This window comes from Microcebus murinus, chromosome 26 (genome assembly GCF_040939455.1).
Source record: "Microcebus murinus isolate Inina chromosome 26, M.murinus_Inina_mat1.0, whole genome shotgun sequence".
Classification (NCBI taxonomy): Eukaryota; Metazoa; Chordata; class Mammalia; order Primates; family Cheirogaleidae; genus Microcebus; species Microcebus murinus.
The window spans coordinates 3,192,664-3,209,434 of record NC_134129.1 but is presented as its reverse complement, the minus strand read 5'-3'; the positions used below and the strand labels follow the sequence as shown (position 1 = coordinate 3,209,434).

At 37.9% G+C, this 16,771-nt stretch overlaps 1 protein-coding gene across 10 annotated transcripts in view; it reads right to left on the bottom strand.

Annotated features, from left to right (window-relative positions):
- Positions 1-16,771, bottom strand: part of COX18 (cytochrome c oxidase assembly factor COX18) — a 182,257-nt gene that overhangs the window by 157,111 nt on the left and 8,375 nt on the right. For 4 of the 10 annotated variants that reach the window (XM_012744972.3, XM_075997803.1, XM_012744982.2 and 1 more), the window contains one exon: positions 8,440-16,484. The exons of the other annotated variants lie outside the window; for them this stretch is intronic. In XM_012744972.3, the coding sequence (XP_012600426.2) occupies positions 16,311-16,484 (174 nt within the window). In that variant the 3' untranslated portion in view covers positions 8,440-16,310. Of the gene's footprint in view, positions 1-8,439; positions 16,485-16,771 lie in introns of those variants that run through there. 10 annotated transcript variants of the gene reach the window in all.

Below are 16,771 nucleotides of genomic sequence, written 5' to 3'. Positions count from 1 at the left end.
TCATACTACAGAACATAGCACAAGTGAGGATTAAAGATAAATTCTCCCCTTTGGGTCACCTTTGCAGCACAGAGGCCTAAGTGGTGCAGTGGAAGAGACCACATCTGTAAAAGGAACCAGGGAGGACTCCAGCTTTGATGGGCAGCCCTGGTGGCGTTGGCAGCACTGGCAGGAGACATCTGCCCAAATCTGGAAGTCCAGACACCTTTGATGGCAGCAGCAAGCACATCACTGCTGGAGGAAGGGGAAGAAAACCCAGGCACACTCTCAGAACTAGTTTGGAAAAATCTGGGGGAGCTGGAGCTCTCACAAAACAGGTGAGGATAGAACCTGAAAATGTATTTACCAGTGTCATTAAGACCCTAGTTTGAACCCTTACATGACTGCGGCATGGGGAGAAAGTTTTCAATTTCTTATTCTCCAGAGCTCTTAACCTTGTGAAGGAAATAAAGCAACACTTGAAAAGATAACGGTGTTAAGCAATATAGGACTAAGCAGGGAGTTAGGAATTGCCACCTAAATGATATAAGAGGTTGGGCGCTGTGGCTCACGCCAGCGATCCTAGCACTCTGGGAGGCAGAAGTGGGAGGATCACTTAAGGCCAGGAGTTTGAGACTGACATGGACAACATAACGAGATCCTGTCTGCAAATTAAAAGAAAAAAAAATTTAGTGAGGTGTAGTGATACATGCCTGTAGTCCTGGGTACTCCGGAGGCTGAGGCAGGAGGATCACTTGAGCCCAGGATTTTTGAGGCTGCAGTGAGCTATGATAGTGCCATTATGTTCCAGCAGCCTGGGTGAAAGCGAGACCCTGTCTCAAATGAATGTATGAATGAATGAATGAATGAATAAGAGTTCAGAAGAAAGTTCTCTGAGAACCAAGGTGGCAGGTTCATCCTACAGCATTATCTTAATGGAAAGTTCTAAGAAAGTTATCCTAAAAAGCAATGATCAAGGCAAGCAGCAAGTGTGCTACTTCTTATATAACATATAGTCTAATCCCATGAAATGATTACTTTCCATAGACTCTTATTAAAGCACTGGCAGTCAAGACACATTAGAAAACAAAATATCTACCTAGTGAATCCATTCTCAGGAAGAACGAATAGACAGAGAGAAAAGATAATTACAGCTCTGTACCAGCGGTGCTGTTATTTTACTGGAAGAACTACCACCACAATCTGACAGCATTGAATGCCCCCTGGTGGTCATATTAGTAAATACAGGTTACTCAGGGATTTTCATCTATTTTTCCACTTGGGGAATGATTCCAAAAATGCAATGTGTCCTTGGCTGGACTCGGCTCCCCTACCCCTACACTGATCTGCATACAAATGCAGCTCATCTCTATTTATTTCCCTCCACCAATCATACTGCCTGGTGCTTCTAAAGAGCCCCTCCTTTCACCACAGCCATGGTAAAATGAACTAAGGAGAATTGGTAGACATATACAGGCAATAATATGGCTAAATCCAGATGGTAAAAAGATATTATTATGTATTTCTAATAAAAATACCACACATCATGAAAATCAATGAAACTTGGGCATTTAATGTTAAGCATATATGGATCTGCTTGTTGCTGTAAGACTTAGGTAAAAAACTAATTTTCCTTGAGCCTATTTCTTCATATATAAAGTGGAGTTGTGAAGATTAAGTTGAAAACACAGAAAAAGACCATTTTCCTCTCCGTGTCCTACCTCTGCTTTGACATATAAAGCTGCTCAATCCATATATAGGTCACAGGCACCACCTAGAGGCATTAATCACGTCTGACTCTTTGGTTTCTACGAACTCTGATATGAGTCTGCTCAAAATCAAGTTTCGTGACCAGCCTGAGCAAGAGGGAGAGCCCATCTCTACGAAAAATAGAAAGAAGTTATCTGGACAACAAAAAATATATAGAAAAAATTAGCCGGGCATGGTGGCACATGCCTGTAGTCCCAGCTACTCAGGAGGCTGAGGCAGGAGGATTGCTTTAGTCCAGGAGTTTGAGGTTGCTGTGAGCTAGGCTGATGCCACGGCACGGTAGCCTGGGGAACAGAGACTCTGTCTCAAAAAACAAAACAAAACAAAAATCAAGTTGAGTTCTCCCTCTAGTCACAGACTTGGAAATTAGTTAATCAAGTAAATTACTCCCATCTCCAAATAGTTTCAGGGTGACCAAATGAAAAGGAGGCATGAAAATATGCATATCCTGTCAAATTGTTAGACTTATCTGTCTTACCATCTCATTTGTTAACATCTCTGTGGTTCCACATGCTGCCTATACAGCAAGAAAGGTGTACAATACAAAGGCCACAATTCTACTTTGGGGCTTCAGTAGATAATGAAACTGGAACCACAATTTCAGGCAAGCCTTAACTACGAAAATACCATACGATTTTAACAGTCACAATATGTCTGCAGTAAGTGATGTTGGATCCTGCTGGTTACCATTGCTGTCAGTCAGCGACGAGTTCATTTTCAGAAGATTCAGCCTTTTATGTGCCAGCATTATCATATCATCAACAAAATATCTGGGTGATGTTTTAAATTAATCATATACACATCTCATCTGTGTAACATTAACTAGAGTAAATAGAGTCCTGAGATTCAAATGCCTGTCTGTGTATACTACTAATCACCATGGAAAGTTAAGGGAAAGTTGAAAATAATAAGTAGCTATGAGCTTTCTGTGCATAATTTAGTTACAATTGAGGAATATGTTTGAAAAATACCTTGGACTTCTAAGATATGAGAAACCTAATTTAGAAGGCAGCTCAGTTTGGCAGAAATCATATTTATGTTAGCTAGAAACACAAGAGTCCTGGATTCTAGCTCCATCTTTAACACTGTCTAGCTGTGGGATATAAAGATATTTATTTTATTTCTAAGTTTCTCCATCATAAAGCATCTCCTTATGAATTATAAAGCTCTGTAACAAAAAATTATTGTAATTTGAAAGTCTTAGGCGTAATAAAGCCTGTAAGATAGTTGCCTTTTATTATTGTTGATATTTTGTTTTTATAAGCCAGCAGTGGGCAGTGTTGGGCTATGTGCTTAAAACATGCAACCTGCAGGTGAGCAATGAGATCCCTGCAGCAGTGAACAGCCACTGCAAAATCTCAGAACTATAAATATCTGCAGCCCACCTGAACACTGCTACAATAACTATCCAAACTTATGAGACACACTTTATCTGTGAAACACTCCAACCAAGAATATCTATAAATGTTGAAAGAATAAGACTCAACATTAGATTTTGTTTTCACTATAAATTGTTAGTAGGCCTCACTCTTAGTGATATCATTGTGAGTTTAATCTTTAAGTAAGCACTTAAATTACCATATCTATTCTTTAAAATTACAATTATTCAAGAAAGACTTAAGATCTTATTTGATGAAACCATTTATATGGGTGCTTTTTTTATCCAAATAGGTATGTTTCTGAAAAGATATGTGTAACAACACTTTTTATGATGATAAAAGTAATAGGTTTCACTACAGAAATGTTTAAATTCTTAAAATCACAAAAAAGACCATAAAAATCTCTAAAATTTTAACATTTTGAAAATATCAGTTAATATTTGGTGGTGTAGCCTTTGTGTAAGCATTTTTTTGCTTTTATAGAATCATTGCATATATTTTATAATCTGCTTTTCCTCATTAATTATGTCATAAATATTTCCATGTCTTTAACTCTATCCTTGTTAATGTCTACACAGTATTACATCATAGGGATAGGAAACAATCAGTTAATTGCTTTTTTGAAACTTTAGATTGCTTCTAATTTCACAACACTGAAATAAATATTTTGGGGGGAGCTTACGTATTTTTATTCAATCAACAAATATTTGAGTACCTATTATGTGTCAGGCACAATTCTATGTGTAAAGGATATGCTAATGAAAATAGATAAAATCCTTGTTTATGGAGAGATTGAAACACTCTTACATGTTGGTGGGACTGCAAATTTGTACAATCCCTGTAGAAAGAAAGAAATCTGGAGATACCTCAAAGCGCTAAAAAATAAAAATATCATTTGATCCAGCAATCCCACTACTAGGCATCTACCCAAAGGAAAAAAGACATTCTATAATAAAGACATCTGCACTCAAACGTTTATGGCAGCACAATTCACAATCGCAAAGATGTAGAAACAACCCAAGTACCCATCAATACATGATTGGATTAATAAAGTGTGGTATAAGTATACCATGGAATACCAATCAACTCCAAAAAATGGTGATCTAGCACCTCTTATATTACCCTGGATAGAGCTTTAGCCCATTCTTCAAAGTGAGGTATCACCAGAATGGAAAAACAAGCACCACATGTACTCACCATCAAATTGGTACTAAATGACCAACATAAGGTGCTCACATAGTGGTAATACTCACTGGGTACCAGTCAGGTGGGGGTGGGACTAGGGGGTGGGTAAACTCACAACTAATGGAGGCGGAGCACACTGTATGGGGGAAGGGCATGCTTGTAGCACTGGCTTTGGTGAGGCAAATGTACTACATGTAACCAAAATATTTGTAGCCCTATAATATCCTGTTTTAAAAAAAGGGATTTAAAAAAATCCTATTTAACAGTAGGGAAAGGGAAGATAGACAATACACAAATAAATACAGAAGATGTCAGATAGTATTTACACTAAAAAATAACTGTAGGGAGTTGAGGGTATTATGAAATATGTGTGACTGGGTTGTCACTATTTTATATAGGACATTTAGGGAAGATATTCCTGTAAGATGACATTGGACCTTAAGAAAGCTAACCTCTATGGATATTTGGGGAAGAGGAAATAGCAGTGTAGAGATCCTGGGATTGGGCCATATAAAATGAGTATTTGTATTGCTAAATCTCTGTACACATCTTTAATGTACGAAGCATAACCAAAGGTTTAAAAATCTGGACAATTTCTGTTGTTGAGTCCAGACTCCTCTAATTCTTCTATCTTTTAAATTTGGATTTTCATATGCCACAATTTCTTCAAGCAGGGGAAATCTTAATTGTAACATACACCCTTTTGCCCTAGAGCCCTAGACAGTCATTCGTAGGGGCGTCCTGAAAGATCCTAGATGTTTCAAAGTTCAGGTGTCTTCATTTGTCTCAGATTGATAAAAGTAGATTCCACAAACACAGACTTTATAAACACTGTACATGTAGGCTACATTAAATTTTTAAAAAATTTCTTTCTTCAATAATAGATTAACCTTAGCCTACTCTAACTTGTTTACTTCATAAACTTTTCAATATCACCATCTTACACCTCCATATCTTGCTCTACGGGAAGATCTTCAGGGGCAGTAACATGCATGGAGCTGTCATCTGCTTTGATAACAATGTTTTCTTCTGGAATACCTCCTGAAGGACCTGCCTGAAGTTGTTTGACAGTCAAGATTTTTAAGTACAAGGGGTACCCTCTAAAATAATGACAAATAGTAAATATGTAAGCCAACAACAATCTTTTATCACTATTATCAAGTATTATGCACTGTATATAACTGTATGTGCTATACAGTCAGTCATGTGCCACATAACATTCTGCTCAACAATAAACCACAAATACAATGGTGGTCCCATAAAATTATTATGGGACTGAAAATTATGGAGCTGAAAAATTCCTACTGTCTAGTGACTTTGTAGCTGTTGTAATGTTGTAGCACAGTTACTTTTTTATAAATTTTGTATAGCCTAAGTGTACAGTGTTTATAAAGTCTACAGTAGTGGTCAGTAATGTCCTAGGCCTTCACATTCACTAACCACCCACTCAGTGACTCACCCAGAGCAACTTCCAGTTCCACAAGTTGCATAATTAAATGCCCTATACAAGTGTACTATTTAAAATTTTTTATACCATAATATTTACTGTACCTTTTCTATGTTTAGATACACAAAAGCTTACCATTGTGTTACAACTGCCTACAGTATTCAGTATAGTAACATGCTGTGGCAGGTTTGTAGCCTAAGAGCAATAAGGCTGTAACCTATAGCCTAGGTATGTAGTAGGCTATACCATCTAGGTTTGTGTAAGGGTACTCTATGATGTTTGCATAATGATGAAATTACGTAAGGATGCGTATCTCAGAATATATCCCTGTTGTTAAGCAATGTATGACTGTACTTTTGTATGACTGGCAGAGTAGTAGGTTTGTTTATACCAGCATCACCACAAACACTTGAATAATGCCTTGTTCTATGACCTTATGATGGTTATATCACTAGGTGATAAAAATTTTTCAGCTTCACTAAAATCTTATGTGACCACAATAATACATGCAGTCTATCATTGACCAAAATGTTGTTATGCTGTGAATGACTGCAATACCGGTAGTTTTGTTTTACAGTCACTGGGAACACTAAATCAGCAAATACAAAACTATTGCTCCTAGGGAAAATACAAGGTTAGGGTCCTACAAGCCTCCTACAAGTTACAACATTTTCGTCAACTGATCAACATATAAAATTTGCACATATGACATAAATGTGTGTGTGTGTATATATATATATATATATATATATATATATATATAAAAACACATACAGGCATATGTCAAAGATATTTTGAGTTCAGTTTCAGATAACTACATTTAAGCAAATATCCTAATAAAGCAAGTCACATAAACCTTTTGGTTTCCCAGCACATGTAAAAGTTACATTTACACTATACTGTAGTCTAAGTATGCAATAGCTTTTGTATAAAAAAGGTATATACCTTAATTTAAAAATACTTTATTGCTAAAAACGTGCTAATGATCATCTGAGCCTTCAGCAAGTCATGGTGTTTTAGCTGGTGGAGGGTCTTCCCTTGAAGGTGATGGCTGCTGACGGATCAGGCTGGTAACGGTTGCTGAATGATGGGGTGGCTGGGGCAACTTCTTCAAATAAGACAACAATGAAGTTTGCCACATCTATTGACTCTTCCTTTCAAGAAAGACTTCTCTGTAGTATGGTTTGGATGTTTGGTCTCTTCAAATCTCATGTTGATAATTAATCCCCCAGTGTTGGAGGTGGTGCCTGGTGGGAGGTGTTTGGGTCATGAGGTTTGATCCCTCATGAACGGTTTCGTGCCCTCTCAAAGACGAGTTCTACTGTTATTAGTTCGTAGGAAAGCTGGTTGTTTAGAGCCTGGCGTCACCTCTTCTCTTTTGCTCCCGTTCTTGCCATGTGACACACCTGTTCCCCTTTATCTTCCACCTTGACTGGAAACTTCCTGAAGCCCTCACGAGAAGATGCTGGCACCATGCTTTTTATACAGTCTGCAAAAGCATGAGCCATATAACCTACTTTCTTTCATTCATTCATTTCCAACAATGTTCACAGTACCTTCACCCCTACAGGAGTATAGTTCATCTAAAGAAACCAATTTCCTTGCTAAGCCATAAGAAGCAACTCTTCTGGGTTTGTAGCAATTCAGTCACATTTTCAGGCTCTACTTCTAATTGTAGTTCTGCTGTTATTTTCACGACACCTGCACTGCCTTCCTCCAAGGAAGTCTTAAATCTCTCAAAGTCACACAAAAGAATTGGAATCAACTTCTTCCAAACTTCTGCTAATGTTCATATTTTGATCTCTTCTCATGAATTACTAATGTCCTTAATGGCATCTAGAATGGTGAATCCTTTCTAGAAGGTGTTCAATTCACTTTGCCATAACAAATTCCTTTATGTTGCTTATACCACCAAGAGAAAGATATTACTGAAGATACTTACTGGAGATATTATAAAATACATCTTTTTCAAAAATTTTTTTAAGATTGTAGAAATTTTCGCCATCAAATTGGTACTAACACTATGGTGCTCAAATGGTGGTAGTGTTCACCAGGGATTTGGAGGTTGGGGGGCGTAGACCCACATCTGAGGGATGTGGTGAGCATTGTGGAGGGAAGGGCATACCTCTAACCCATCCTGGGGAGAGAGGCAAAGATATAAAATGTAACCAAAATGTTAAAAAAAAAAAACAAAAAAACATTTATTGGTGTCGGGCAGGTGGGGGGGGAGGGATGGGTATATACATACATAATGAGTGCGATGCTCACCACCTGTGGGATGGACACACAGGAAGCTCTGACTCAATGGGGGAGGAGAGGCAAGGGCAATATATGTAACCTTAACAACATTTGTAACCCCATAATATGCTCAAATAAAAAAAAAATATTGTAGAAATTAGCGTCGACCCAAAGCCTTTTAATAAACTAGTCTCTTGATGCTCTCAATCTGTGTTGTTATGGCAACACAAACTAATTCACCTAACAAATATAATTATTTATTTTACCTGACAAAGAGTTGAAAAATAATAATGCAATATTAACAAGAGCAATGCAATTACTGAAGAAAGTTAAAAATTTTCTAATACCAGCCTGAGCAAGAGCAACACCCCATCTCTACTAAAAAAAAAAACAGAAACAAATTAGCTGGACAACTTAAAAAATTTTTTTTCTAATAATTCCTTTTGCTTTTAGACTGAATTCTACTAATGATGTGCAGTCAAGGTAATTTGTTCAAGAGTTACCCAATTTCACACTATGCCCAGACTTAAAAAAAAAAAAAAGTCACCCAATAGTTCCCTATGGTCATGCTACTCCTTAACTGATGAACAGTTTGGTTCAGTTTCAGTTTGTTTTGTTTGTTGACATCCTAGCCAGCAGACAGTTCTAAGCTCATAAAATATCGTAGCTTTCTGTTGCCAATAGAGAGAAGGATATACTCTACTCTGAGATGATGAAAAACACTCAAATGGCTCAGTCTTCAAACTTTTGCACTATTTCATTTTGCAATTATGTGATCCATCTATGACTAAATATATAATTTTAAGCACAAGATTCATATACATGCTCTCGGGCTGATTAATTCTCCACCTATTATTTCTAAAAGTAAAATATACTTTCATATATTCACTAATTGTTTTTAAAATATGCTAAATCCTTTAGCAAAGCTTTTTAAAAAGCAAGCTTTTTAAATTTATCTTGCTTCTTTTCCCAAGCTATGAACTTTTAAAATTTTGTAAGATTCCCAGACCAACTTAATCATGTGTATTGTTTTTTGGTTTTTTTGAGATAGAGACTCGCTTTGTTGTCCAGGCTAGAGTGAGTGCCATGGCATCATCCTAGCTCACAGCAACCTCAAACTCCTGGGCTCAAGCAATCCCGCTGCCTCAGCCTCCCAAGTAGCTGGGACTACAGGCATGTGCCACCATGCCCAGCTAATTTTTTCTATATATATTAGTTGGCCAATTAATTTCTTTCTATTTATAGTAGAGATGGTTTCTCACTCTTGCTCAGGCTGGTTTCGAACTCCTGACCTGGAACAATCCACCCGCCTCAGCCTCCCAGAGTGCTAGGATTACAGGTGTGAGCCACTACGCCTGGCCTAATCTTGTGTATTGTTAACCAAATGTCTCAGACTGCTTTCTGTTGCTTACAACACAATATCTGAAATTGGGTCATTTATAAAGAAAATGAATTATTTTTATATTTATGGAGGCTGAGAAATCCAAGATTAAGGGGCTGCATCTGGTGAGAGCCTTGCTGCTGGTAGGGACTCTGCAGAAAGTCCTGAGGCAGCACAGGGCATCACATGGCTAGTTTGCTCAGGTCTCTTTTCCTCCTCCCACCAGCCCCTCTCCGATCATAACCCATTAATCCATGAACTCATTAATGTATTAATTCACGAATGGGTTAGTCCATTCATGAGGGCAGAGCCCTCATGATCCAATTACCTTTAAAGGCCCACCTCTCAATATTGCCATCTAATACCCACTTAATACTGGGTATAAAGTTTCAACATGAGTTTTGGAATAGACATTCAAACCAGAGAACCAAAGTTTACCTATCTAAAGGATTCTCCCAATCAACATTAGCTTGATTCCATTAGCGGTTTTTCACTTTCTTAAAGTTATCAGGGAGATTATCTAGTACCTTCATATTCCTTATGATTAACAAAGAATACATGTAAATTCAGGGTTTTTAGGGCTTAGCTTGAAATGTTCATGTATCAAATTCTGACACACACACATATATAGCTATTTATATTTTCATATATATGTGAATATATTTTTTCTTTTAGAGACAGGGTCTTGCTCTGCCACCCAGACTGAAGTACAGTGGCACCTGATCATAGCTCACTGTAGCCTTGAGTTCCTGAACTCAAGCAATAGTCCTGTTTCAGCCTCCTAAGTAAGTAGAACGATAGATGTGACACCACGCCTGGCTAATTTTTTTATTTTTCGTTTTTCTCAGAGACGCGGCCTCTAAAAAATGTTGCCTAGGCTGCTCTTGAACTCCTGGCCTCAAGCGATCCTCCCACCTCTGCCTCCCAAGTATCTGGGATTACAGGTGCAAGCCACCAAGCCCGGCAAATATATGTTCTTATTTTAGTTGTATAAACAGTACAGAAAAACAAAATTCCAGAAACTTTTAGTTATGATTTTTGGATAAATAAAATTACCTATGACTCCTAAAGCTTTGGGAAATTCCAACTTCCCAAAGACAAATGATTTCATAAAATACAATCACACTATGCATAAAAAGTACAATAAGATAACTAGAAACTATCAGTTATAACAACTTTAAAGGATACCTGTAAGGCTGAAATGGAAATGTTTCTATGGGTTCAAATAATTTTCAGATCATCTGGGTCCTGCTAGAACCAGCTCATGAGACACAACTGTTTATAATAATTCACTGATTTACATCATATTTACATGAGGGTTTAATATTTAGCTTTAATAGAGAAATCTAAATTCTTGCCTAGTTTCAAATGTTATGCCTGAAATTTCAAAGTTTGCACTCTGTAGTAACTGCACATTCTTTACATTTTTTCCTAGGGTCTGCATTCCTACTGCTTCCAGGGCTTAATTTGATATTGAGGCAATTTAAGAAGTGATTCCTTAAAAAAAGGAGGAAAGCAGGAAGGAAGGAAATAAAAAGGCAATCTTCTGGGATCCTCAGAGGAGTTAAATATGAAGGCATAAGGATAATTTATTTAAGAAAAGGCACAAAAATACAGAAGTTAGTTACTAAGGTTTATTTGGGCACTTTTTTTTTTCAAACTACAATTTCCGCAATATAGTCTAAGAGGATCTCCTCTGTGATGTAAGGGTCTGTTCTTGGGCTCTTGAGTGCTTTGAAAGGTAACTACAAAGACTTTTCCCTGCAAGGTTCTTAATGCAGTTTTGCAACCTCTCCTGTGTTATCTATGAGGGTGGCAATGAAAAGTTTTCATTTTTCCCTTTTAAGTCTCATCTTTCTTCTCACTTAGGACACCTGACCAGGATAGGATTTATTCAGGTTTTCTCTCATGATGGTCCCAGGAAAAAGTAATTTGGGTCATTTAATGTATGCCAGTTCCATCTAGTAATATATTTTTGAGCTTGGGCATCATAATGGTATATGTGCTATAAACTGATTCAAGAGTTATCTCCCTTCCTGATTTCTTGAAATGAAAAGCACTCATAAGAGAGTGAATCTGACCTAGAGACAAAAATATAAGACCCACAGTTAAAGTAGATCCCCTTTATGGGATAAGGAAGGATAACATAAACTGACTTTAGTCCCCATCTGAGAAGACAAAAGTCTTCCTGAACTCTGCATGGCCCAGGACGGAACTCTGACAGGAGTCCCTCAACATTTGAGGGGAGACAGGCTAGAGTATGTCAAAGGGTCTTAACAGCATGTGTGCTGCCGCAATTTAGTAGCCTGCCTCCCCTGACTTCAGGTTCTGGAACTGTTACAAACTATGATAAAGTGTTTTGGAAATAAGACCAAAGACCATAGAGTTGCAATTTTATGAAATACAACTTGGTGTTTACTAAAAAAATCTGCCTGAAGAGAGTATTTACTAGTCTGAAGTCAGGCGACTGCTTCGCCTCAGTTTATAACACACAGTTTTGTTTATACATGAGCATATACTAAGATCCCAGCTACCCTCTACTTTATCAGAAATTATTTTGGGATCTGGGAGGAAGGGCCTAGTACTCTCCAATTTCTTGTACATATCTGAAAAGCAATTTCAAGTTTGAAAGTTTGACAATGGAAGAGCAATAAGAAATTAGGTAAAATAGGCCGGGCGCGGTGGCTCACGCCTGTAATCCTAGCGCTCTGGGAGGCCGAGGCGGCAGATTGCTCGAGGTCAGGAGTTCAAAACCAGCCTGAGCAAGAGCAAGACCCCGTCTCTACTATAAATAGAAAGAAATTAATTGGCCAACTGATATATATATGTAAAAAATTAGCCGGGCATGGTGGCACATGCCTGTAGTCCCAGCTACTCGGGAGGCTGAGGCAGCAGGATTGCTTGAGCCCAGGAGTTTGAGGTTGCTGTGAGCTAGGCTGACGCCACGGCACTCACTCTAGCCTGGACAACAAAGTGAGACTCTGTCTCAAAAAAAAAAAAAAATATTAAAAAAAAAAAAAAGAAATTAGGTAAAATATACATTAGAAAAAAGATAAGCTGGGCACCGTGGCTCACACCAGTAATCCCAGCACTTTGCAAAGCTTAGGCAGGAGGACTGCTTGAGTCCAGGAGGTTGAGACCAGCCTGGACTACATAGTGAGACCCCATCTACACATACACACACAAAAAAAACAGAAAAGAAGTATTGGTCGGGCATGGAGGCATGTGCCTATAGTCTCAGCTATTCATGAGGCTAAGGCAAGGAGGATCACTTGAGCCCAGAGGTTCAAGGTTATAGTGAGCTATGATTGAGTCACTGCACTCTATCCTGAGCAACTGAGCAAGACCCTGTCTCTAAACAAAAAACAGGACAAAAGGATACAAATATACATTCTGAAATCAAGGGAATCACAGTAAACAAGGTAAAGTACACACATGAAAGGAGATTCCTTTATTTGAAACAGGAGCAAAAGAAAAAACCAAACGCGTTTTTTTTCTACTCTAGCTCTTAATAAAGGTCGCCAAAATTTGTGATTTCTCCCCATAAGCAACCAGTTCTGAAACAGACACCAGCTAGGTGTCTGCTAATTCTGACCCTACCTACCTGCAGATAGTGTCAGATCCCACAGGTAGAAAGCTCCTTTCCACAACTATCTCCTACTTCAGATGCCAATCACAAGCTCCAGATATGGCTATAAATTGAGGTTCCCATGACCCCCGACTCCCATCCTTGAGTTTAACTAATTTGCTAAAGCAGCTCATAGAACTTAGGGAAACGCTTTACTTATGTTTACCAGTTAATGATAAAGGAGATTACAAAGAATATGGATGAACAAGCCAGACAGAAGAGAAGCATAGTCTGGGCGAGGTGGTTCACGCCTGTAATCCTAGCACTCTGGGAGGCTAAGGCAGGAGGATTGCTCAAGGTCAGGAGTTAGAAACCAGCCTAAGCAAGAGCGAGACCCCGTTTCTACTAAAAATAGAAAGAAATTAATTGGCCAACTAAAAATATATAGAAAAAAATTAGATAGGCATGGTGGCACGTGCCTGTAGTCCCAGGTACTTGGGAAGCTGAGGCAGGAGGATGGCTTGAGCCCAGGAAGTTTGAAGTTGCTGTGAGCTAAGCTGACGCCACAGCACTCTAACCCAGGCAACAGAGACACTGTCTCAAAAAAAAAAAAAAAAAAAAAAAAAAAAAAAAAAAAAAAGAAGAGACACATAGGACAAGGTTACATGGGAAAGGGTGAGGAGATTCCATAGCCTCTCTGGACATGCCACCTTCCAGGAATCTCCACATGTTCAGCTACTGGGAAGCTCTCCAAACCCAGTCCTTTCGGGATTTTATGAAAGATTGATTAAGTAGGCTTGATTGATTAAATCAATGGCCATTGGTGATCAGCTCAACCTTCAGCTCTTCTTCTTCCCCAGAGGTTGGGAGGTGATGCTGAAAGCTTTGACACTCTAATCATGACTTGGTCTGTCAGGTGACAGGCCATCATTCTGGAGCTTTCTAGCACTCCTAACCACCAGTCATCTCATTAGCATACAAAAAATACTCTTATGATTGCAGATTCCAATGGTGTTAGGAGCTGAATTTCAGGAACCAAAGAGGAAGCCCAAATATATTTCACAATATCACAGGGAGTCACAGGACGCATTTGTCTCTTACCTTCTCGAAAAAATGACAAGGTGGGGAAAGGAGACTAATTTCCCTGATTTCATTATGAGAAAAATATTCAAATCAGTAGACAATAATACACATGGCAAGTGCCAAGCTGTTCCAGAGATAAGTTGTAACTGCCAAAATTTTTCTCAAATTTCCTTTCCTCTTTATACTATATATAACCAGCACAACCATTTCTACCTCTGCTTCCTTGATTATACATGTTACAAATAAAGTGAATTATCATTACTCATGGTAGTTATGTCTCACAAAGTCCACAAACACTGAATTAGTGAACCAATGCTCCTAGGGCACTCACAGGGTTAGGTTCCTGCAAGCCTTGGTATTTTTGTCAACAGATTAATACAATATGTTGTTGATCGAACAGCACTAAAATCCCTGCCAACAGCACTATAACTCATGCATAAATGAAGCTTATCTAACACACTTATTTTTTCCTTAAGGTACATCACAGCCTTCTTCAGCTTAGGAACATTACATAGCACCTCAGAAGTATACTTAAAGTCATTTTAAGCAGTAGAATCACCAAAGAAAAAAGCACAGAAATGAGAAAAACATGGCACTAAATAGTTTGCAAAAAGGATAACTGTTTATAGTATGAGAGCTGAAAGAAGGCAGAGTGCCACCATGTTTGACTTCTGTTAGGAACATGTGTATCAGGTGACTCAAATCTTTGTCCATGAATGATCTCAAAATTACTGAAAATATTGATTTTGGGGTTAGAAATAAATTTTAGCAAGTAGGCAACTTCACAAATATGAAATCCACAAAGTAATAAAGATCCACTGTACATAAGTACAATTTCTTCACTATGAATGAAAAGAACAGTCGTCTCAATAAGGTTGTCATAAACCAGGACGGGAAATCCAGGAAAAGAGAATCTAATCTTAACTGCCACCATGTACCACTAAATGGTACAACTACAGGAACGTGGCAACCAATATTCTTACCTCTCTTTATAGTAAATTTTTTATATTAAAAAACTTCAGTTGGTCATGGTGGCTTGTGCTTGTAATCCCAGCTATCCAGAAGCTGAGGTAGAGGACTGCTTGAGGCCAGGAGTTCAAGAGTAGCCTGGGTGATAAAGCAAGACCTCATCTCTAAAAAAATTTTTTTTAATAAAAAAATTTCATAATCCATTAAGTAGGCCAACAAAGATTTAACAGACATCGCTCAAAGAAATGACTAATTAATTTCACCTGTATTTTCATTGTAAAACATCAAGATGGAATGATAAGGTTTCTCAGAATCAGGTCGATATTCTAATTCAATGAAAATTTATAATCTCAAATACCTGTCAAACCTATTCCTAAATATCTAGACCAGAGTTAATTTCATCATCTTTCCGAATTAAGCAAGTAAACAACCGGATTTTTCCTATGTTAAACCTCTATCATAGTTTAAGTCTATTAGAGTACTGAACCCTTCTAAATATAAAGAGTTTAAAAATCATGTCCACAATAGGTAGCTCATCTTCTAATTTTCTTCCTTTGACTAAACAAACTTAATGCTTAAGATTTTCCACTTTGGGCTCTAGCAGTACATAGTGCTACAGCCTGTATTCCAGACTTCCTAAATTACAGAAAAAGAAATGTACACTTTTTATATTCTTTCAGAGCAGGGCTGTGAAGCAACACTATCTACCATATTAGGTAGCTGTATACATGGACTACCCTATTGCATGTATTTCAAGTACTTTTTTTTTTCAGCTACACATTAACTCAACAGCAATATATGTTCCATTAGAATAAAATGTCTTAAGCAGGAGATGCTGGAAGACATCTGGGGTGTCAATGAAGTTCCCATTTAATGAGTCCTAGGATTGTTCTGAATCGAAAATCATACATAGCCTTTTATCGGGTGCTCAGATAGGTCTATAGTATCACTTCATTGGATTCTCTTATTTTCCAAGCTCTAATGTGTGGGAGAGTCTGGTATAATTTGACATCATTTAGTGTCTAAATCTGTTTTCCAAAGTTCTGACACCCCTAAGAAGTATAATTTTACAAACAGGGATAGACATTTTGGTTTCATTCTTATACTCTTATAATTAAACATACTATATTTCTAGCACTTGATAGACTTTAATTATTTTCAAATATATCTGGATTACACCTCAACCTACAACAGTTCATGAAGTTCATGATTTTAAATAAAGGCAAATTAAATCATACCTGAATCTCTAAATATAAATACATTAAGGTGATAGTGACACTTGTAACTGCTTCAAAATTATTGAAAAATATGTCATTTTCTTGAAATGAACTTGGTATGAAAAGCAGCAAATAGGTCTTTATAAGGAGTCTTTGAATCTGACTTGGTCAAGGGTATTCTGCAAAGTTGGCGAAATCCAGGAGAACGCAGCAACAGGTTCTGTGAAAGGCCCATGAGGCTGGAACATAACCAGTAGAGAGCAATTGACTACAAAGAAAGGACATGAATATTAGTATCTGTGCATTTTGCAAGGACACCACCGTCCAGAGATAGGCAGACAATAAAAATAAAGTGACAATCTCTGTAAATACAAGTACACCAGGACCAAGCAAGACCTGCAACAGCTACTAGATTCCTATGACGGATCTAATAGATAGGCAAGAAAGGAGGTCAAAGAAAAGACCAAAAAGCAAAAAAGAGAGGCATTACAGTAATGGACAGGAACTCCCAGGGAGAGGCCCAAGAGAGATTTCACCTCTCCTCTTTGGCAATTC